General features: G+C 56.9%; 1 protein-coding gene and 1 long non-coding RNA gene across 3 annotated transcripts in view; one reads left to right on the top strand and one right to left on the bottom strand.

Annotated features, from left to right (window-relative positions):
• The window catches only part of LOC138846592 (uncharacterized), a 30,180-nt gene extending 27,645 nt beyond the window's left edge, over positions 1 to 2,535 (top strand). Inside the window, exon 2 of the long non-coding RNA XR_011384129.2 lies at positions 1,527 to 2,535. This is a non-coding gene — a long non-coding RNA (uncharacterized LOC138846592). The remainder of the gene's footprint in view (positions 1 to 1,526) is intronic.
• The window catches only part of CDH13 (cadherin 13), a 1,120,403-nt gene that overhangs the window by 24,750 nt on the left and 1,073,429 nt on the right, over positions 1 to 22,224 (bottom strand). For both annotated transcript variants that reach the window (XM_051847323.3, XM_051847322.3), the window contains exon 11: positions 3,860 to 4,002. In XM_051847323.3, the coding sequence (XP_051703283.1) occupies positions 3,860 to 4,002 (143 nt within the window). The remainder of the gene's footprint in view (positions 1 to 3,859; positions 4,003 to 22,224) is intronic.

Genomic DNA, 22,224 nt, shown 5'->3' with positions numbered 1-22,224 from the left:
GATGGAGAGTCTGGAGGCCATGGCCCTTCAGTCAGAAGCAGGAATGCCCTCCCTGTGGGGTGGGAGCAGAGTCTGCGCCCCTGTGTCCGTGAGCAGCTGGCACAGCCTCGCAGCCCGGCGCTCACGCGTGTGTGCCGAGTGCTGAGGGGATGCAGGGACACGGGGGCTCCTCAAGGGCTGGACGGCGGCACCAGGTCCTGACCACACCGCAGGGGATTTTCTCGGAATCAGACACGGTGGTGAGCAGCTGGGAGAACTTCGGTTGCTGCTTCTGCATAGGGATTTTTATTTATTTTTCTTTAAAAAAGAGTTTTTAAAATTTATTTATTTGAAAGGCAGAGTTAGAGAGAGAGGGAGAGACGCACACAGAGAAACCTGCTGTCCACTGGTTCATGCCCCAGATGGCTGCAAAGGCCAGGGCTGGGCCAAGCCAAATCCAGGAACCACAAGCTTTATCTGGGCCTTCACAGGGAGACACAGACTCAGGCCGTCTGCTGCTGCTCTCCTAGGTGCATCAGCAGGGAGCTGGATTGGCGGTGGGGTGGCCAGGACTCAAACGGGAGCCCCTACGGGATGCTGGCATTGCAGGGGCAGCTTAATCCGCTAGGCCACAACACCTGCCCCCAGGCAGAGATTTCAAGGAATGTTAAAGCTGTGAGAAACCAAAGGTAATGATCCTAACGATGAGACTTGGATGAAGTCAACGCGATTCCGCGTCTGTTCTCTAATGTCTAAATTGCAGTGTAGTTTGCTGTGACGCTGGCGACAGGCGCACACACACTCAACGTGACTTAATTGATCACTGTGTACATGGAGAGAGGGCCGTCATTTCTGACAGCAGCTCAAGGGTGCTGCGTTTCCAGTCTTCTCTTTTGATTAATGACTGCATAAAATATTCCATAAGGCAGTGACAACCGTGCCGAGACGCAGCCAGCCCTCCTCCATGGCGTCTTGGCTGACAAATTTCTCTACAAGCACATGCCATGTCTTCAGCTGCTCTGCGATCGACACTGTGTGCACACAGACTGTGATCACCCTTGGCTCCTTGTCATCCGCAGCCCCTGCCCCAGCCTCCTCCTTCGGAAGCAGCTCTGCCCGACGGCTCCCACCCGCTTTGCCCAGGTGCTGCCCTGTGCAGTCTTCTTTCTTCTTGTCCTGTGCTTCTGGCTTTTTGTGGCACGTCGGCTCTGCACCGACACCCCAAAAACTCAAGGGCGCCCGTCCTGTGAAACTAGTTTCTGGTCGTGTCACTCCAGCGTCATCCCTGACTTCTGGAATATCACCCCTCTCTAGTTCGTGCTCGGCACATGTTCTTTACAAAGCCCTGTTCCTTCCTTTGCAGCGAGACCTAGAGCCAACCGTTCCCTGCCACTCCGCTGTCCCGGGCAGATTCGAGCGCCTTTACCCCAGACACTTGCTGTGGTTCTTCACACGGTTCCCAAGTGCACACTCGCTGTTCCTACACTGACTCCACTTTGGTTTGGGTCCTTTCTCCTCTTAATCCTTTTTTTTTTTTTTTTCCACAGCCTCTCTGCCCTGCCTCCTGTCATCACTGGGTCCATTTCCTGCACTGCCACAGGAGTTAGTTATCTTCCTGCAGTTATTTCTGGAACCATGTGAGTGACATCAAGCCCAACTCCTTGGCAGAGACCTACAGCATCTCATGATCAATGTCATGACGTAGCAGCACTTGCTGGAAGCCAGGCCCTGGGAACGGTGCTGGGCATTCAGCACCGGAGCCAGTTCCAGCCGTAGAACAGTCTGGTGCCTGCCCGTTTCTCCGCCTTCATCCTTGCACCCGGCACCTGCCATGCCAGCTCCCAGTGGTAGAGACCAACCTTCCACGTGGCTGAGTTCTTCCAGGCTTCTCCTGAGCATCCTTTCACCAACGCAGCCTCCATCACTTAGGTGTCCCCTCTCTCAGGAAGCTCCCCCAGGCTGGACGAGGGTCTCCCCTGGGCTTAGGGACATCAGAACAGCAGCACCGCTCCACTGACTTCTCCTTAGCTGGCTCACTCCCCCGGGACTCATGAGCTCACCAAGCACAAGGTACTCAGGGTATTTCCCTCTGACTCTCCGGGACCAAGCGCACTGTCTGGTCGAGCTCATGGCTGAGGAAGGTCTGAGCTATTTATCAAGAGCACGTGGGATCTTTCTGTTGCCTGCTCCAGCTAAAGAATCATGTGGCTGGGAGCCGGCACTGTGGCATAGTGGATAAGGCTGCCGCCTGCAGTGCCGGCATCCCACATGGGCGCCGGTTCTAGTCCCTGCTGCTCCACTTCCGATCCAGCTCTCTGCTGTGGCCTGGTAAAGCAGTAGAAGATGGCCCAAGTCCTTGGGTGCCTGCACCCACGTGGGAGACCTGGAGGAAGCTCCTGGCTCCTGGCTTTGGATCGGCTCAGCTCCGGCTATTGCGGTCATCTGGGGAGTGAACCAGCAGATGGAAGACCTCTCTCTCTCTGTGTCTCTCCTTCTCTCTCTGAGTAACTCTTTCAAATAAATAAATAAATAAATAAATAAATCTTAAAAAAAAAAGAACCACGTGGCTCCTGAGACGCTGTGAAGACACGACCCTCCCCGCACGCACCCATGACCCTCCCCGCACGCACCCACGACCCTCCCCACACGCACCCATGACCCTCCCCACACGCACCCACGACCCTCCCCGCACACATCCCCCACGACTCCTCCGTGTCCCCTGGCAGTGATGCTCGCCTTGCCTTCTTCTCATCCCCTCTGTGCGCCGCCTCCCAGCTTGGATTCCCCGGCTCTACCCTTAGATGCCTGCGTCACCTGGCCCTGCCACTTACCCAGGTCCCACCTGTCTGTCGGGGCTACAAGCAAGAGTCGCCTTCCCTGTGGCGCCCTCTCTGCCCGTGGCGTCCTTCTCAGACACGTGTCCTCCCACTGTTTTGTGGGTTTGAGAGTTCCGAGCTCCCCTTGTTACTGAGTAGGATCAGGGGCACCTCCAGAGCCCTGAACATTTTGTCTCGGTCCCCAAGGACTCAAAACAGAACCTGCAGCCGTGAGCATCCGGCTTCCAGGGATAACAAAACTTGGCGCGCAGCGGACACAAGCGACATCGCAGCTGGCCGCATCCCACACCCAGCCCTGATCCCCACCCCAGCCAGCGGCGGGCCCTGCCAGCTCTGCATCGACAGTGTACGGAACCCACCCAGAATCCGCCCCTTTCTCGTCCCCTCTCCTGCTCCTGCCTAACTCCCCGCTTGGTCCCTGAGGAGACCCTGATTCTGCCCTTCTCCCTGCAGTCTGACTTCCGAAGAGCAGAGGACGGTCCCGGTGCGTTGTGTCCTCCCTAGGATGTTAGCTCCTAAAGAATGGCTTTGCTTGTCCACTGCTAGGACCCCAGCATCCAAAACAGGTCTGGCACCCGGATGCTGCATTATTTGTCTGGGAATGAATGGCAATCGTTCGGTCCTTATGAAGGTTCCAGCTGAGTGTGCCTGCTGCTTTCCGAGGCCGTGTATCCTAATAGGATAAAAGCCGGGGAAACAGTCCAGTTGTCGGGGTCAGAGGTGTCCTCTGGGACTTTCCTTTCAACTTGCATTACATCACAGGACGCTCTCTACAAACGAGCGTGTTACTCTGGGCCTGACCCGGGCACCTGTCTGAGACGGCGCCCCTGAGCTGCCCGCTCGGACCCCTGAGTGTCCACTGTTCTTCCTCCCACGTCTCCAAGGCAGGGACTATCACTGACTCCACATGTCTGTGTTTAAACACTTGTTTCCCAAACACCCCCAGGTGTATCCGAAGCAGTCAGAAGAAAGAGGAAATGAGAACATAAAGATAATTTTGTAACTGAAAAGCAGGCCACTCGGGGTCTCTTCCAGTTACTCACCACTGTCGACAGCCAGGAAGAGGGCAGTGTACACGCTGTTGTGGACGAACGGAGACTCGCGGTCCAGCACAGCGGTGGTGTCCACGGTGCCGTTGATGGGGTTAATGTTGAGCCAGCCTGCCGGGTCCTTGTAAACAGAATACCTGGGGGGGGGGGGGAAGTCCCCAAACAAGGTCAGGTTGCATTTAAATTGGATTCAGGAAACATTTACCGAGTGAGGGGCACAGGCTCCTACGCCAGGTGCAGGATGGCACTGAACACAAATCCAACAACCTTATTTCAGTTACAGTTGCTCATTCAGAAGGCAGCGGCTGGTGGTTAACGCTGGGCCCTCTCTGCGCTCGGTGCTCTGTGTGCACCTGTCCTGATGCCCTTGCCCAGCCTCTTGTCACCCAGCCAGCTCTCCTGCAGGCAAAGCGGAGCGCACAGCCCTCCTCCAGAGTCCAAGTCCAGCCTTGTTTCTTTTACAAGTGGCTGCATCTTGGTGGGAGGTAGGGGCATGCCTGCAGGGGGACTGCACGGCCTCCCACTGCAGGGGTAGCCCTGGGGCCTCACACAGCAAGCAGCATCTGAACCGAGATGGGAGGGACGGGCAGAGAGCGAGAGGACACACGGAGGAGCAACGTGTGTCAATGCACACGTGCTGCTCTCTGCACCACTGGCTTGCTGGAAGGTCAAGTTCTATCAGGGCAGGCTGTTTGCTCACAGCTGGGTCTGCAGCGCTCAGAACATTGCTTAGCATGGATACAACACTCAATAGACATTTGCTCAGTGGAGGAATATTTGGGGAATGGATGGTGGATGGTTGAGGCTGCAACACTGTTTCTTTAGAGGAAACGGAGAAGAAAAAACAAATGAGATCAGACTATAAAGATCTGTCCAAAGGCCTTTGGACTCTGGGTAACAGGAAAGCATCAAAGAATCTTAAACTGTTACATAGTTTTTGAGGTTGTTGTAAAAGTAATACATGCTCATTGTAAGAAGTTCAAACGACACAGAGATGCATAAAATTAGAAATGAAAGTCTTGTCTATCAGAGAAACCGTAACAGAACATGATTTAGCGTTTTTTTTGAACTCTGTGGCTTGAGTAATAATGTGCCACTTGCATACTTAAGCCAGGAACATGCCTGTTGTTTTTAGCTATTCCCTGCCAATCTGAAATTCATCTCCATGGAGAGACCAGAGACTTGACAGCTCATCAGCCTGGGAAAGACGCCTGCAGTGGCCACCTCCGCCTCGGATGGCCGGCTGTGCTGCCTGGGGATCTCAGACTGGGCTTCACCAGTGTGCACAGGAAGAGCTGGGAGCGGCGGAGACACCCACGCCCTAACGCTGGATTCCCGATATCTCACGTGACACAGACAGCGAGGGATCTTGAGAAGGGGAGGGTAGTGCGGTCTATCTGGGGTGGGGTGGACGTGCTAAATGCAACCACAAGCAACCTTATGAGAAGGAGGCTAAAGGACAGCACAGACAGACACACAGACAAGGAGAGGGTCACGTGGCCCTGGAGGCAGGGGCTGGCACCATGCAGCCGTAAGCCAGGGAGAGCCAAGCCACTAGAAGCTGGGGGAGGCAAGAAGGATCCTCCCACGAGGCCTCCAAAGTGGCCCCGCTGACCCCTTGGTTTTCACCTGCTAACACTGATTTTTGGCTTTTCGGCCTGTGGAATTGTGGGAGAATAAGTGCCCCTTGGCTGAGTGGCACTACCATGTTATTCATGGTAAGTAAAATATCCTCACTTACGGATGAGGAAACAGGCACAGAGTAGCCCATAGCTACTCTGGTCACAGGGTCAGGATGTGGCCCGGGGGGCCTGAGAGTGCTGAGGTGTGGGGCCTGGCCTGTGTGGGCAGGGCTGGGACGTGGGGCCTGGCCTGTGTGGGCAGGGCTGGGGTGTGAGCCCTGGCCTGTGTGGGCAGGGCTGGGGCGTGAGGCCCGTCCAGCAGGCACGCAGCCCTGCTCTTCACCTCTGTGCTGCCTGTGCCCAGCTGTCCATCCCTAGCGTACTGTGGGAGGGAAAGCATGGGCTCTCACAGGACAAACACCTGGCCTGGAGCCGTGCGTCCTGGGCGTGCTGCTTACTGGAGCTTCCGTGAGTTGCAGGAAACCCCAGGGACCTCGCAGGGTGCTCTGAGGACAGCACGAGGCCCACATGAAGTGCTCTGGCTACATGCAGGGAGCCCGGGGGCCTGTGGCTCTTCCTGTGTGACCCACACTGTGCCTGGGAAAGTTCTGGAGACATCTGGCGCCCTGGGAGCCGTGTTCCACAGCTGCGACGGTGCCAGGACCGACAGAGAGCGCAGGAGGCTGGCGCAGGGTCCCCACACCGCGCAGTCTCCGTCTCCATCTTTTACAAGCAGAAGGGATGTTAGAAGAGTAGCAGCTTTAACACATGCCAGCGCCTCCTTTAAATAATAATTTACCATCTTACCAGGCAAACTCCGATTATACTCCAAGCCCCCACGCAAGCATCCCCATCCAGCCACTCCATGGGACCTCCTGGGTTAGGATCCATCTGCTGGCCCTGGGTCCTTGCCGGGTGCACGTGGACCTGCAGCGCCTGATAAAGTGTCGTAAGGGCCCTCCTGGCTCTGCCGCCTTCACCACACTCTAACCTCCTTGGTGTCAGGCAAGAGCTGTGCTCAACACTGTGTGGGCACCACTGCATTTAGTTCTGGGGTTCACTTGCTGGAGATGGGGTAAGTGCGGGCCAGAGGGGCTTACTTAGCACCTTGCACAAAGCTGCCCAGCTATGAGATGCAGAGCTGGGATCCAAGGCCAGCGTGCTGGGATCCGGGGCGGGACCTCGTCTGTGTGGGCTGGGCTGCTCATGCCTAACCCCGGGTGTGGGTTGTCCCTCCTGCTCTCCCAGGCCCAAGCAGGGTGCCTGGCCTGTGGGGGCGGGGCAGGGCAGCCTCTCCCCATTTATTGCATCTTTTCTCTTTCAGTTGGAACAATTATGGGGCTGGAAATTGCAATGAAAGGTGATGTTTGGCTTCTGTCTTATCGGGCAACAAGTTCCCAGTTGATTCAGAAGTGATTTGTGGTGGTTCAAAATGTTTGGAATAATGAAAAATTTAAATGGACCGTATTTTATTCCCTGATTACCCAACTCCATTTAGAATATCAATAAAAATGGAATTAAACAATCCAGCTTTTCGCGTTGGCACACGCAAGCTGTGCTCTGAGCTTCTCCTCCCGTCACTCATGTCTTACGGCGCCACAATTTTGCAGCTCAATTAACATGTTTGCTGATCTCTTGTAAAAGGGGAGTTGCATTCGGTGAAACGCTCAGAGCTGTGAGCCCGGAAGCTCCGGCTGCAGACCAAAAGCTGGCACAGGGAGGCTGCGTGCGTCACGTCCCCGTGACGGCTGGCACAGGGAGGCTGCATGCGTCACGTCCCCGTGACGGCTGGCACAGGGAGGCTGCGTGCGTCACGTCCCCTGACAGCCGGCCTGGGCAGCCTTGGAGGCTCATGCTCCACTGTTTCTCATCCTTAGAAATAACCGGGCACCTATAACTGGGCTATCTGGGTTTTCCTAGGACTCTCTATTTTCGTTTCTCCTATTTACTTATTTTATTTGGGGCTTGTCCCCATGGAGGCCTCAGAGACGTCTGCCTGTGTTACGGCTGCCCCTGGTGTCTAGTCTGCTGTTCCTCTTCAGCCTCACACCCACAAGAGAAGAGGCCAGTGGAGGGCAGAGAGGGGCGGGTGGACAAGGGGTGTGGACTCCCTGTGCCCAGCACCGGCTGGCACTCTGCCCCTGGAATCCAAACCACACATGGGGGTCAGACACTCAGTGGCAGGTGCGGTGTTCTTTGATGAGGGTGGGGTTGGGGTTGGGGGTGCGAGCAGCTCAGGACCAGGAACCAGCCTCTGCTCCCCTCTCCTGGCTCCCGGGCACTTTGGTGACGTCAGCCTTTTTGACCCATCGCCAAGGCGAGCTATGTAACTTTCTGACATTTTCAAAGCTGTCTTTTTAAATAAGCCTTTTAGTGTAAAAACGCCAGTGTGCAAGATGTTTTCTGTGCTCTAGGCCTGAAAAATGCATATGCCTTATTAAATTGGAATTTCCGGGCAATTTATCTGTAACGTGAACTTTGCTTGTTGCAGGGGAAAAAAAATCAAATTAAAAACTGAGCTCACTGCAGTCTGTAATGTGACTTCACAGACGCCGCCCGCGAGCTCACCAGGGCTTGGCCTCTTGGTTGCCGGCGCCAGAGGATGGGGGGAGGGGGGAGGGACAGGATCCGTGTCACTGGCTGTGTGCGGAGCAGGCGGTGGGAAAGGAGACGGCCAGCCAGAGGCCACGGCCAGGGCCCCAGGAGGTCCCCCAGAAGCAGTGGCCACCAGCCTCCGTCCCCCAGGGGCCCTGGTACTGGCAGGAAGGAGAAGAGACCAAAGGCTTGGTGAGGCCCCTCTGCAGGCTTCCGGGTCTCGACAGAGACACACGTGCACAGAGCATCCTCGTGGTGCTGTGTCTGTGGATACGGACACTTCTCTTTACAGCCAGGCCTGTCCACGTGCGGGTGAGGGGGTGAACCACTTGATGCAGACGGCACGTCGGGCCCTTCTGAGACGCTGGACTGCTCCATTCACAAATGGCGCTGACCCATTTTCTAGTTGGAACAAGTGATGGTGCTGACCCGTTTTCTAGTTGGAACAAGTGATAGTGCTGACCCATTTTCTAGTTAGAACAAACCTAACTCTGGACCAGTTCCATAACGACATTTAACGAAAGAACCACGGGGAAATAAAGACTGGGGGTGTGGGAGGGGAGAGTTGCAACATAAACAATAGAGGATCACTCTCTAGAACATGGCAAGAATCTCTGTAAGCAAAAGACACTTCTCCGTAATGGGAAGAGAGAGAGGGAATGATGGTCGCAAGACAGAAGAAAGGGTGTTCGGGCTCACTCCCGCACGAGAGGACAGGTGAAGGTCAAGCTGTACCAGAACACCGTTTTTTACCTATCAGGTTAGAAAGATCCAAGCTTGGGTCGGCGATCCCGGTGCGGAGCAGACGCGGGGAATGGCACCGTGTTAGCCGCCTGAGCTGCTCTAAGGGACGACTTCACAAGCACACAGCTATTCTCTGATGGTTGCGGAAACCAGGAAGCTGACCCGGGTGTCGGTCCAGGAGGGCTGCGTTCCTCGTGGAGAGCCCCCCTCGCCGCCAGCTGTGGCTTCTGGAGGCGCCGCACTCTCCGGCTTGGGGCCCCTGCACCCAGCTCCAAAGCCAGGACAACCGCGGCTGGCAGAGAGGAGCTCTGTGTGGTTAGACCACGTCTACCCACATCGCCCAGCCCATTCTCCCCATCTTGTCACACCCACAGGGTCCCTTCTGCCACCTGAGGAGCACACTCACAGGGGCCGGGGGTTACGGCAAGGCCGCCTTTGGGAGCCGTTACTAGGCTGACCCAAAGCACCGTCTTCAGACACTGGTGGGAGCACAGGCTGGCCAACAGCCAGGGAGAGAAACGGCAGCCTCTGTGCAGCTGGAAACAGAGTTAACCCTCGACCTGACAATCTCAAGTCTGGGGCTTTATCCAATAGGTGTAATTGCTTAGAACAGGAATGACACCGACGCAAGGTTGCCAAAGTGCCATTTGTAACAGCCGAGGTCTAGGGAAAAAACCCAAGCACTGTTTCCAATTGGAGGATCAGCCAAAGGCATTATGGATCCAAACAGCAAAGAGCAGGTGCCTAAAAAAAATACAAAACCAAGGGAGCTGTCCCTGAACCAGGTGGAGGGATTTCTAGATGCCAACACAGAGCAGGTGTAGGGAGCGAGATGTCACACGGCGTGTGTGTGACCTCCTACACGGGGAAGGGACGGAACCGAGTTCCTGGCGGGTCTGGGTTGGGAGCACCACTGAGGAGGACCCCGGGCTCGCTTAATCAAGCACAGCTATGCCCTTTCACCCTTGGGCTTGGGAGACCCCCTGCAGATCTGTGAGGAAAAGCCCAAGTAGCTACTCACAAATCGGGTGGCCCTGATGACTCTGGGGAGGGGATGGGGTGTCAGAGGAAGCCAGTCCCAGGCCCCCATGACTCTGGACTCACCCACAGCTAGAGCAGCCCCTGTCTAGAACACGCAGTAATCAGGGGCCACCAGGAGGGTCTTGCTGAGGTTGCCGGCTGGGGGAGGGTGGACCTTGTGCCCAACACAGAAGAGGCATGGGCATGACCGCAGCTCATAGGACAGGAAGGGCTAAGGGACACCTGGAGAAGGAAGATTAGGACAGGGGGGCACAGAGAAATACTGTGCTCCCTCTGAAGAGTGCAAACAACCCTGCCAACCCACGGCGGAGAAAGCAAAGGGTCGGCGCACGCCTGGCACCCCACTTAATTCCCGCCCACACCCCGTGTTCCACGAAACACCTGCTTGCGGAACCAACTCAGCCACTAGATTCAAAACACAAGTTCCCAACTGAAGGCAAACCACTGCCTTCGGTGAGTTCCTGGTGTAAAGGAGAGGGCACTGTTCAAATCCCCGACGAGATGCACGCGAGAGACAGAGACGGCAGGGCTGCTGAATTCCAGGATCCTGGATCAGGGGCACGGCTTCAGCCCGTCACTGCTCAGGGCGTGTGCAGAGGTGGGAGGCAGAGCTCACTGCCTCCCCCAGGAGCGAGCGCCAAAGACAGCAGCCCCAGTGCGGAGAATGTACTCTCCAGGGGTGGAGAGAGACTCAGTGAGCAGCGCACACACTGACCAGGGCGTGGCCTGGGTAGGACCGCTCAGGCTTGGGAAGACGAAGATGGAGCTCGCCTGGCTGGTGCTGGGAACACGACTTCCCCCAGCCCAGTAGCAGCTGGGAACAGGGGAGAAGCACTCGACAGCCCCAGATCCCTCCTGCTTCCCTGGGCCCAGGCGCCAGAGCTCGTGGTAGAACCTGTGCCCTCCTGCCCAGGCTCCATGAGATGACAGCTCCGACCCTCGTGGGTCCAGGGCAGCTCACCTTCTCTTGGATCGGGGACCCTGGCGTGGTCCTTGGAGATGTTCCTGCCCCAGAGGATCGCCACCTGCCACACACGCATGCACCTGGGTAGGCTGGCATGGTCCACCCTCCTTGTCTGTTGTTGGCGGTTGGAGGGGAGGCCCCTAGTAATGGCTTCTGTGTGGCCCACCGCAATGCACCTGCTCCTTTGCTCACCTTCCGCCTGCTGCAGTCCGTTCTGCTGCGAGCAGAGATTTCTCGATCATCTTGTGCGAGTCTCCTGCCTCAAACCCTGCAGTACCTGCCCACGGAGCACGGAATACAATTCACCATGCTAACCGGGAGTCCCTGTGGCCCTGCCTAGCACTCCGCCTGCTCTTGCCACCTCTTTCCTCGCTCCCCTCGGGCTACAGGCTTCCTTTCAGTCCTTAAACAAACCAAGTCCGTGCTGGTCTCACGCAGTTTCCACTTGCTTCAGGGACGGCAGCCTTAGATTTTGTCCTGTGCGTCTCATCAGCTTTGGGGGGGGGGTCACAGCTCTAATGCCCAGGCCCTCCCGCTCCCCACTGAGGCCACTGCTGCCTGTCCGGCCGCAGTCCACCTCCTTCTGTGGTCAGCTCCACAACTTGGGAAGTCACCTGCTTGCAGTAGTGACCTTGGCTTTCCGTCACCCTGCACCTAGGACTCCGGAGCCGGCGCTCAGCTGTTGAATGAGTGAATGAACAAGTGGATGAAGGAGCAGCAGTGCAAGGCCTCGGCGTGCTTCAGCTGGCCCACGCCGCCAGCGACCTGGGATTCTAACGGCATCTGGGGGGGACGCCCATCGGTCCCTTCCCCAGGGGCAGATCTCTCTGTGTCGTATTCCAGCCCAACTCACACCTCTTTGCTGCTCCAGACGGCCCACGTCCCAGGGGTCCCGGAGACCCCTCCTGGCTGCACTGATTTGCAGGAAGAACCACAGGATGCCGCCCGGTCACACTCACGGCTAAAACTGACAGCTGTGGCAGGAGGCGGAGCAAAGCAAGCCGAGGGAGGAGGCGCACGTCTCTTCTGGTTTTTATTTATTTGAGAGGTGGGGACGGGGAGCATCCCAGTCCCCTGGCTCGCTCCTCTGATGCCGGAGCCAGCAGTCGGCCTGTGATGTGATCCAGGTTTCTCACGAGGACGGCAGGAGGCGGAATACTGGAGTCATCGCTGCTGTCTCCCTGGGTCTGTGCTGGCGTCAGGAGCCAGAGCTGGGGCGGAGCTCAGGATCCCGGGGTTGGACGCGGGCACCGTGACCACTGGGCTAGATGCCTCCCCTCTCCTCAGATTCTCTCACTTTGAGGCACCTGGGAGTGCTGAGGGAGTTTGCTCTGCTGGCGCAGCGGGCACCTGGCGTCCACCCACCCACGCACATTTCCCCACGGTCACCTCCCTGGGGCTTCTACACACACTGCGAGAACCCAGTGGAGACGAGCGAAGAGCAGGAAGCAAAGACCTCCCAGAAGCCACCTCCAGAGACAGGCACTCCCACCACCCCGTTCCAGAGGCTTCCAGCCTGTAGGAGACACAGGCGTGCACACACAGGTTTCTCCTGTGCCGCACCGGTCCTGCGCTCCTTCTGAATCACATTGACTGAGCCGTACCGCAGGGCACTCAGCTGGGTGTGGACCTGCAGCGGGGGACTTCCTGCTTGGTTGGAGGGAAACAGGGCACTAATTAGCAATCACATAAATGGTTACTTAATTCCTCTCATGAGGAAAGCCAGGAAATCAGTCTCCTTCATAAAACCAATAATGTGTGCTGAGGGTTTTTCTTTAAAGATTTATTTAGGACAGAGAGAGCAAGAGAGAGAGAGAGAGAGAGAGAGAGAGAGAGACAGAGACAGAGAAAGAGAGAGAGAGAGACAGAGAGAGAGAGAGAGGCAGAGGAAGAGATCCTACATTTGCTGGTTCACTCCGCAAACAGCCACAATGCCTGGGGTTGGGCGCTGGGAACCCAGAACTCCATCTGAGTCCCCCACATGGCTGCAGGGGCCCAAGTAGGCGGACCATCCCCTACTGCTCCCCCAGGTGCATTTCAGGGGCTTGAACTGGTGCTGCGAGATGGGATGCTGGCATCTCACGCGGCTTAATCCGCCCCTTTTCTGTTTTCCAGTCGTTGCTTTCCTTTGTATGTGCAACCAAAGGCAGAGCGTGGCTGGTCACCGAGGGGTGCCACGCATGCACGGTCGTCACCGCGGGCCACGGCTCCATCAGCCCGGGGCTGGATGTGGTCACAGCAAACCAGGCCCGAGTCACCCAGCAGTTTGCCCAGGTCTGGGGCTGGTAAACAAGCAGGACGCGGCTCTGGTGTGGCACGTGGCTTCCAAAGCCCAGCTCCGTCTGCCTTGCAAGCTGCCCGCCGAGGGTCACCCTTCCAGCCACCAGTTCTCCAGCCCCAGTGTGTAACAGAACCGCCAAGGTCGCTGAAGTGTGAGGGGGCCTGTTGCATGTTTAGCACCTTCTCCGGGCGGCTGTGGTTAACCCAAATTTGAGAGCCACCATTCTGTGCATAAAGACTGCACTCGGAGCTGAAACCCAGGGCTGTGTCCCAGAGCCAGACTTGCCCAGGCGGCTGAATCAGGATTCGGGACTGGAAGCTGTGGGGTGTGACGTTTCCTTAACAAAGCCCCTAACTATTACACGGGTACAGCACTTCATGAAGATCATGCTTCTGTTGATAAAAATCAGATGCATTTGAGAACGGTTTAACAGAATACGGCACCTCCATGTGGGTCTAATGTCCCAGATGTCCTTGGGTCCCACAACTCCAACTGTTCTGCCGTGGGCAGGCTCCTGTTAAGGACTTGATGTCCATCTGTGGGACGAGGCTCCATGACCAACCACCCACTTATGGTTCAGACATCAGGGGGCTGGTGTCTAATCCTGCCTGATAGTAACCGACATCTGAGAATGATTTATGCTAAAAAATGGCCATTCTGCTATGTAGTTATTTGCACTAGTGGACAATAAAGGCACGGGGTCCTGGCCCTGCCCAAGCTGTGAAGCGGGTGTCAGGGAGCAGGAATGTGCCCGCGGACAGATGCGTGAGAACCAGCTGTCTGAACAGCCACCTCTCCTGTCACCTCTTGGCCTGTCCCTCGAGTGTGAGCCCCATGTGCACTGAGCGCCCTGGCCAGACAAGGGGCTGGCACTTCCTGGCACCGGCTCCCGGGCAGGATTGCTCACAGCCTCTCCACAAGCTCTCGCCATCTGTTCCAGGCAAGTGCACCTGCTCCCCACGTCCCCCTGTGAAGGTCGCGAGTGGCCTCTGGGTTGAGGTTGTTAATCCCAGGTTAGAATTTACCTAAGGTCTCTCCCGCGGCAGCCATGGGAGCTTCTGTGACTACAGCAGCCCTGTGCTGCCTGTCCTGGGGCTGCTTCTGGTGGGGGCTTCGTCTCCATTGCACAAACTCATTTCCAGGGATTACTGATGATGCCTCTCCCCATTCCCCATTGTTGACACCCACACGGATGCAGCAGTTATCTAGGGAAGGAAGCAATGTTTTACAAATGTCTTTAAAGGGCTTATTTCATTATTGCCTTAGGCCAAACTGACTGCAAAGAAACAGAGACAGGGACCAACAGATTCATGTACAAAGCTGCGAATGTGTGTGGCCCGATTTGGCAGCGGGCTGACTTCAGAAGCTGTCAGAATGCTGAGACCTAGGGACACACTTGTCAACGGCACGTGAGAACACACATGAACATCCCCTGCACCCATGTGGGAGACCTGGAGGAAGCTCCTGGCTCCTGGCTTCAGATCGGCTCAGCTCTAGCCACTGCAGCCATTTGGGGAGTGAACCAGTGGGTGGAAGACCTCTCTCTCTCTCTCTCTCTCTCTCTCTGTAACTCTGTCTCTCAAATAAATAAATAAATCTTTAAAAAACATGCAACCATAAGACAGTTTTTGTGACCATCACCATTGGGTTCATTCCAGATTAAGCCGGGGCTAAACTTCCCACACCCACACGCTGGTCTGGTGGCTTTTTCTAAGCTCTGGAAACCGCCCTCAGGAAAGAAGACTTGGAATGTGGTCCTCGTAGGTACCGCATCCCCATCCCGGGTGAGGACGCTGGCTGTGCGATTCCTGCTCCCTTGGGCGAGGAAGGCTGATCCCGCCCGCCCATGCTCCTGGGTCTCGCGGGAGGGCTCACTGCCTGGGTGCTCCATCCGTGATGCCGGGAGTGTGGGCTCCCAGCCGGGTCTGGAGCTACTCGCACCCCAGTTCCCTGCTTACTCCGGTTTCTCCATGGGCAGCAGAGTCGGAGAGAAGTCTCCAGGGAGTGAACACTCTGCACAAACATCACAAAACACACCTCAATCCCACCAAGGGCAGGCTTCCGGGAGGAGGCTCCAGGAGACGCTGCCCAGGAGTACGGATCCCAGATAAGCCCAGGACAAGGGGAAACGTAGCAGAGAGGATGGCCAGATGGAAGGAGGGGGGCAGGCATTGTGGGGCGGCGGATTCAGCTTCTGCTTCGGATACCACCCACCATCCGACATCAGAGAGCTGGGACCAAGTCTGCCTCTGCTTCCAGTCCAGTCTGCTGACGTGTCTGGAAGGCAGCAGAAAATGGACCAAGTTCTTGGGGTTCCTGCCGCCCACGTGTGAGATCTGGATGGAGTTCTGGGTCCCGGCTGTGGCCTGGCCCGGACCTGGCCGTTGTGGTCATTTGGGGCTCTCTGTCTCTGTCTGTCCTGCTCTCTGTCACTCCGCCTTTCAAACAACCAACCACAGAAGGGGAAGGCAGTGGGGCACAGTTTCACGGGAGTGAGCTGAGCAGCAAAGATTAAGAGGCGCCAGGAAAACAGCTGCAGCCTCGGGCGTGGCTCAAGCAGAGTGGGAAGCGTGGTGGGCACTGTCGTGGGGTGCGGCTGGGAACATTACGTCACGAATTTGCAAAACGCGCCTAAGTTCATCCAAGCTCACTCTGAGAACAGCCTGTGGCTGCGGCTAAACACACTAAGAAAAAAACCGATTTTTGTAATTTTTCCCCAAAATGTGATCTTGATCGAGTCTTTCCTTATCAGTTTTGAGTTAGAAAGTTTTGGTCCTTACTACATATTTTTTAAGATAATAATTTATTTATTTGAGAGGGAGGGAGGGGGAGAGAGAGAGAGAGCGAGCCCCCGCAACTGCTGATTCACTCCCCAGCTGCCCGCCAGGAGCTGGGGACACGGTCCGGCCTGTGTGGGTGGCAGGAACCTGAGCGTTTAAGCCATCAGCACCGCCCAGGGTCTGCGTTGGCAGGAGCAAGGGTTGGGAACTGAACCCAGGCTCTGATGTGTGACGTCTTAACTTCGAGGCTCCCTGGTCCTTACTTAAAGTCGCCCACTGGAAGGGACCCTTTCTCGCTACTTGTCTCTGTTCTTTAGCCAAGGGCCCTTGGAGGTCTTGTTCTAATTCAGGATTTGGAGTGTGCGAGCAGTGCAGGTGGGGAGCATGACTTTGGGGTTCGGCTGCTCACTGAGCTTTCTGAAGCCGAGGGGAACAGGCTGGTGTCCCAGAGTCTGATGGACAAGGCCCTCTGCAGCCTGCAGCTCAGGGCAGGGGCCTCTGCCCAGGTTCCGGGTTGCACTGCTTCAGGTCAAGTTCAGCTTTGGTTCACTTACGCCAGCAGACAGCACCAGGGCCTTGATTTCCCAGGTGGGATTTTTTTCCTCACAAAATATGCTTATGGGGCCAACACGGCAGAGTAGCAGATAAAACTGCTGCCTGCAGTGCCAGCATCCCATATGGGCACCGGTTCAAGTCCTGGCTGCTCCTCTTCCCATCCCCATCTCTGCTGTGGCCTGGGGAAGCAGTGGAAGATGCCCAAGTCTTGGATCCCTGCATGCATGTGGGGGGCCCGGATGAAGCTCCTGGCTCCTGGCTTTGGATTGGCCCAGCTCTGGCTATTTAGGGAGTGAACCAGCAGTTGGAAGATCTCTTTCTGTCTCTCCCTCTCTTTCTCTCCCTGTAACTCTACCTTTCATAGAAATAAAACTAAAAAAGAAAAGAAAGAAAGAAAGGAAAAGAAAAGAGAAGAGAAGAAAAGAAACAGGCTCACTGGGAGAGAGAATCAGGGAACCAGGACGTCAGGAGACCAGAGGGGGAAGTCCATCCCCTGCCGGTGTCTGTCCTCAGAGCTGACTTTTATTGGGAGGACATGGACATTCCATGGCTCTGCTCTAGCACCTGGGCCTCTGAGCCTGGAGCAGACCATGCTAAGCACAGGTACCTGCGCTTGCAAGAAGGAGACAGTAAACAAGCCTGGCTGCCACCAGGACCCCCGTGAGACAGACGGCTAAGCCTCGCCTGGCACCTTGAAGCTCAGCGAGTGAGGCCTGGCGGGCTGCCAGGAAGAGGCGGCTCACACCGGCAGCTGTGCTTGGCTTGAGTGCCAGCCTCCCCTTCTCACTCGTGGCGTCTGAGCAGTGAGCTCTCCAGAGGCTGGCGGGGGCTGGGCTGCGGGGAGGGTGGAGGGCAGAGAGCTCACAGGGAGCACAGGTCCAGCGTCCGGCACGGTTCCTTGTCTGGGGGAGCCAGCCCCCGGCAGGTGATTCCGTGGCCACTCTGTGCAGGAGCTGGAGGCTGTGCCCCCAGGAGCCCCAGCACCGCAGTGCTCAGCCCGGGTGCTCCGAGTCCCCTCTCTGTGCCGGGACCCTGTGAGCGAGCTGGCGGGGAGTTCTGTGTCCTCTCTGTCTACCTTCACCAAGGCCATTCACCATCTGACCGGCGTGTGCGCCTCCTCGGGAGGCAGGTGCTCCTGGGTGGGTCTGTGTCCCCTCCCTTCATGGTAGTGGACTCCCATGTGCGTGCGTGGCTCAGAGTGGGCTTTGGCCAGCCGTGGGCGAGAGGAACCAAAGAGTGGGCAACACGGTCAGTGTGTGAGGAACACAGGGAGGGGCCGCCCCCAGAACCTCCCCAGGCTGGGTGAGGACCAGCACGGCCTGACCTGCGTGGGAAGCGGCTGCGTTTGCCATCCCTGGTGTGGCCAGGGGTGTCACGCACGTAGAATACGACAAGAACAGGGCGAACCATCCTCACGCACCAGGCGTGTTCCAGGCTGGCACCAGCACACAAACGAAACCCTACTGGGCTTCCCAGTCCTTGTAAGTCCTCCGGGGCCCAGGCCCGGCTCACCTCCCCGTGTCAAAGCTGGGCAGCCTCCACTACCCTTGCAGGCCCAGCTTCAGCTGGGGCCTCTGCCGGGAGCCCACGCCCCTCCTCTGCGCCTGGCTGGTCCATTGCCATCCTGTAGCCCTCGGGCCAAACATGCCTCCCAGCCCTGTCCATCCAACGTGGGGTCTCCCGGTGACCCCGCCCGTCACGCACGGTTCCCTTCCCACTGGCGCAATCGGTGACTGTGGCTACACGGCTCTGCCTTGCTCCCTGCCCGTCTTCCCACCAGACCGCCAGCACCACGTGATGTCGCTGTGGTCGGAGCCCAGGCCCCTCCCCAGCAGGGCCCGTGCAGGAGAATTTCACGTTTTCTGCGAGTTATCAGTGCAGACGCTGAGAACTGTGATGGACGCCGCGGAGACCGGACGCCCACGTGCCTGCTGTGGGGATGCAGGGCCGAGCTGCACCTCTGCAGAGCACACAGGCGCCCGCGCAGCCCAGCGAGGACCCACAGGCAAGCTCGGGACACGCTTGCTGCTTGCTTCCCACCCAACGCACCAGGGCAGCTCAAAAGCCCTCCCTGCACCACACTCTGTGCCACGGCTTCTTCACAGGGCTGGACGCGTCATCCCAAACCCACAGTAATGACCACGGTGAAGATGCCACCAATAGTGAAACGGCAGTAATACGTATTCAGCACTTGCTTCGTGCCCGAAACTTGCCGAGTGCCTAATGTGGGTTGGCTCATTTAACTCGGAATCAGTCCACGTGGCTGGATGGGTGTCCCGGCACGCAGATGAGGAAGCAAACGCCTCCTCCAGGCTAAGCGACCTCCTCCAGGTCACCTCGCTCCTACGCGACGGCCTGGCCCAGCTCCAGCCTGGTCTGCAGCTGCGGTGCCTTCCGTCCCGCCTAGGGCTTGAGGAGGAGCTGCACTGGCTGCTGCTGGGGTTCGCAGCGGAGTTCTGCTCATCTGAGTTTCTAGAATTGCTACCAGAAGCCTGTATTTCTTCAGCAATAAGGTTTTTTTCTGGCAATAGAAAGCTATTATTACAAAGATATTTTTACATCTCCGCGTCTCTATTTCCCTCTTCGCAGAGTCCACTCTTTCTGCTCTGTGTGCAATGTCACTATCACAGGTGGTGTCTAGATACAAGCACCAGGCAGACGGAGCACGAGCGTGTGTACGGAAAGACACAACGCGGCGTTCTATGTGCGGGGACACACGCACACAGGCAAGGCGTTCACGGGAACTCACTATGGACCACACGTTTCTCTTGCCCCCAGATGGGGGTGTTGAAGTGCTGACCCCGGTGTGGCTGTGTTTGCAGACGGGCCCTCAGAGGAAGCAGTTACGGTGCAAGGGGGTTGTCGGGGGGAGGGGGCTGTGACCTGGGGGCGAAGACCCACCAGGGACTCTCACAACCCTGCACCCTCCCTGCAGGTGCACGTGCCAAGGAGAGGCCATGGGCGCCATCTGCAAACCAGGAGAGCCCTTGCCAAGCGCTGGGTGGGCTGGGCCCCCAGCATGGACTCCTGGCCTCCACGGCTTTGAGGGAAAGAAAAAAACCCTCTGTTGTGTAAGCCACTCCGTCTGCGGTGTTTTGTTACGGGCGAAGCCAGGACTGTGTAAATATTAGCTTGGCCCACACTGCTGCTGTTTTTATTGATCGACACCTGTCACATCCCAGCAATCCCACCTGGCCGAGCCGAGTACACAAACACACGCTGCCTCTGCGTGTCTCCCCTCCAAGGCTGAGAGGCACGGGTTGTTTCTCAGCTTCCTCTCCTCCCCAGGCGTCCGCGGCATTGTGTAAACTCCGGTGCCGGAGTGAGGCGGTGACGGAGGGGAGCGTGCTCCATTCCTGCTCCACCGGACGCTGTCGTGGCCACGCCCAGGCTGGTGCACTCACTGCAGGGCACCGCCTGGCACACGGCGGAGGGCACGGCGGAGCTCTGTGCCGAGATCGCTCTGTCTGCCGCCACAGGAAGTCAGAGCAGGCGTGCCTTTACCACACATACACACAGACACACACAAAATACACATAAATACACACACATATACACATACACACATAAATACACACATATAAAATATATACACACATACACACACATAATATATACACACACATATGCACACATATGTACACACATACACACACATAAATACACACACAAAATACACATAAATACACATATATAATATATACACACATACACGCATATACACATACACACATATAATATCTACATACATACGCATATGCACACATATGTACACACATACATACACACATAAATACATACACACATACACACACTCGAGCGCCACCCATGTGGGAGACTTGGGTGAAGAAGCTCCTGGCTCCTGGCTTCAGCCTGGCTCAGCCCTGGCCATTGTGGCCACCTGGGAAGTGAACCAGCAGATGGAATCTCTCTCCCTCTCTCCCTCTCTCCCTCTCTCCTCCCCTCGCTCTTTGTAAATCTTTCAAAATCAACCGTAAAAGCAACAAAGAAGCCAAATACCGTCAGGGAGACAGTGCTCTGCTGTGCTGCTGTGAGGAAGCCTGAGACAAGCTACTGAGGAAGGGAGGCGTCTGCAGAGCGTCCCAGTCCCAGCCTGGGCACCTGGGCTCTGTTCCTCCGGGGACGGTCCCGAGGCAGAGCAGGGCACCACGTGGCCGAGGGAGCAGGCTCCCGCCCGTCTCTCCACGTTGTCACCCTCCGTGTCTGTTTCATCCTGAGGATCCACCAGGCAACCTTCTCCAGTCTCATCACGTCCCACACGCCCCATCTCGACACCCCACAGCGCAGGGAGGTTTCCGGGCTCTCAGTTCTGCTGTTAACTATAGACCTGGGGCCCGAGCCTCTGAGGGCCCCTAAAGAAACGCCGGCCATGCAGTGTCCAAACAACCACGCACCACTGAAAACCAAACACTGTCCCATGACGGTCTCCAGAATGCTCTATCACTGAACTGTAGAGGGTCCCAACCTGGCAAGATAGCTGCTTCTCCTCCCGTTTTTGCCTGCTCGGCTTACGCTGAGCCTGAAAGGGGCTCTCTGGCCGTCCTCGGTGGGAGCTGCATTCCCAGTCACCACCACTGACGCGGAAGGGGCCAAGATGGCTGATTGCCTGGAGAAGTTTTTCCCAAACTTGAACAGAAGCCCTGGTCCTGGTATGAACTTGACCTGCGACCTTCAGTTCATGCCTTTTGCTCTCGGGCCTCGGTTGCTGCAAGAAACAGACGACAACGCAAGCGGTGGCTTCTAAGCTTCCTTCTAACTCTGATGAATCATGACAGCCTTTACCAAAGCGACTGCTCTTCATGGGCGAGCAAAGAGGTTGTGGAACTACCCCTGTGGGCAGATTCAAGCCACAGTGCTGCTCATTCTTCCTATGCGACGGGTGACATTTTACAGCGCAGCAGTGTCACGCGCAGAGAGGGAACAGGCGGTCACTCCAGGTGAGAAAAATAAACAGCCAGGGAGGAATGCCGGCGTGCACGGCTCACTCTGCCTTCAGGGGCATAGTTTTTTAAAAGCCAGATCGGGAGAAGCGGATTTATGCTCCGGGAGCCCACGCAGATGCAGGACCCATGCAACGCCCGTTTGTCAGCTCTTTGGGAGTTGACGGATGGCGCAGCCGCCCTGCTCTGCGGCCCGAATGGCTCGGACAGCTCATGGCCAGCACGAGGGAAGCATCTTCCATCTCACTGCAGCTGACGGCTTGCGAAGGTGCACAGCTTGATTTTCTGTTCCGGAAAATTAGTGTTTTGCAACCCTCATTAGAAACCAGTTGTTAAAGCTGTTTCCGCACTTGCCTGCTTGGGCTGCTGTGTGCTGTTGGTTTCACCGTCTAACGTCCTGACGCCAGTGGCCAGGGCAGCACCGGGCGTCACTTGAGAATATTCTGGGCTGACTTCTCCTCTGGATTCAGCACCAAATCACCAGGCAGGCTGTGCCCAGGCTGTGCCATGTTGCCTCTCGCGTGCAGAGTCTTGGTGGAGCCGGTGGGTGTGTGAGTGGTCTGTTCAAGTCTGTACCTGTGCTGGCCTGGAGGGGTCAGCCTTCAGCCCTCTCTACACACTGGCACAGGAGACTGGAGTAGGGTTTCCCAGCCTCCGTGAGCTACGGTCCAGGACCCCAGAGTCCCCTGTGGGCCTCCAATGTGCAGGTGCCTGGGCCCTGGCCCTGGAGCTCTTGCCTGGAGGCCTCAGGTGGGGCCTGATGCCCTCGCGCTAACCCCTCCCAGGAGGGTTTAATGGCGAATGGAGAAGCAGGTG

The sequence above is a fragment of the Oryctolagus cuniculus genome, chromosome 18, assembly GCF_051225735.1.
Source record: "Oryctolagus cuniculus isolate XC-2025 breed Fujian yellow rabbit chromosome 18, ASM5122573v1, whole genome shotgun sequence".
NCBI lineage: Eukaryota > Metazoa > Chordata > Mammalia > Lagomorpha > Leporidae > Oryctolagus > Oryctolagus cuniculus.
The sequence above is the reverse complement of the archived record's forward strand: the minus strand, read 5'-3'. Positions and strand labels throughout refer to the sequence as shown.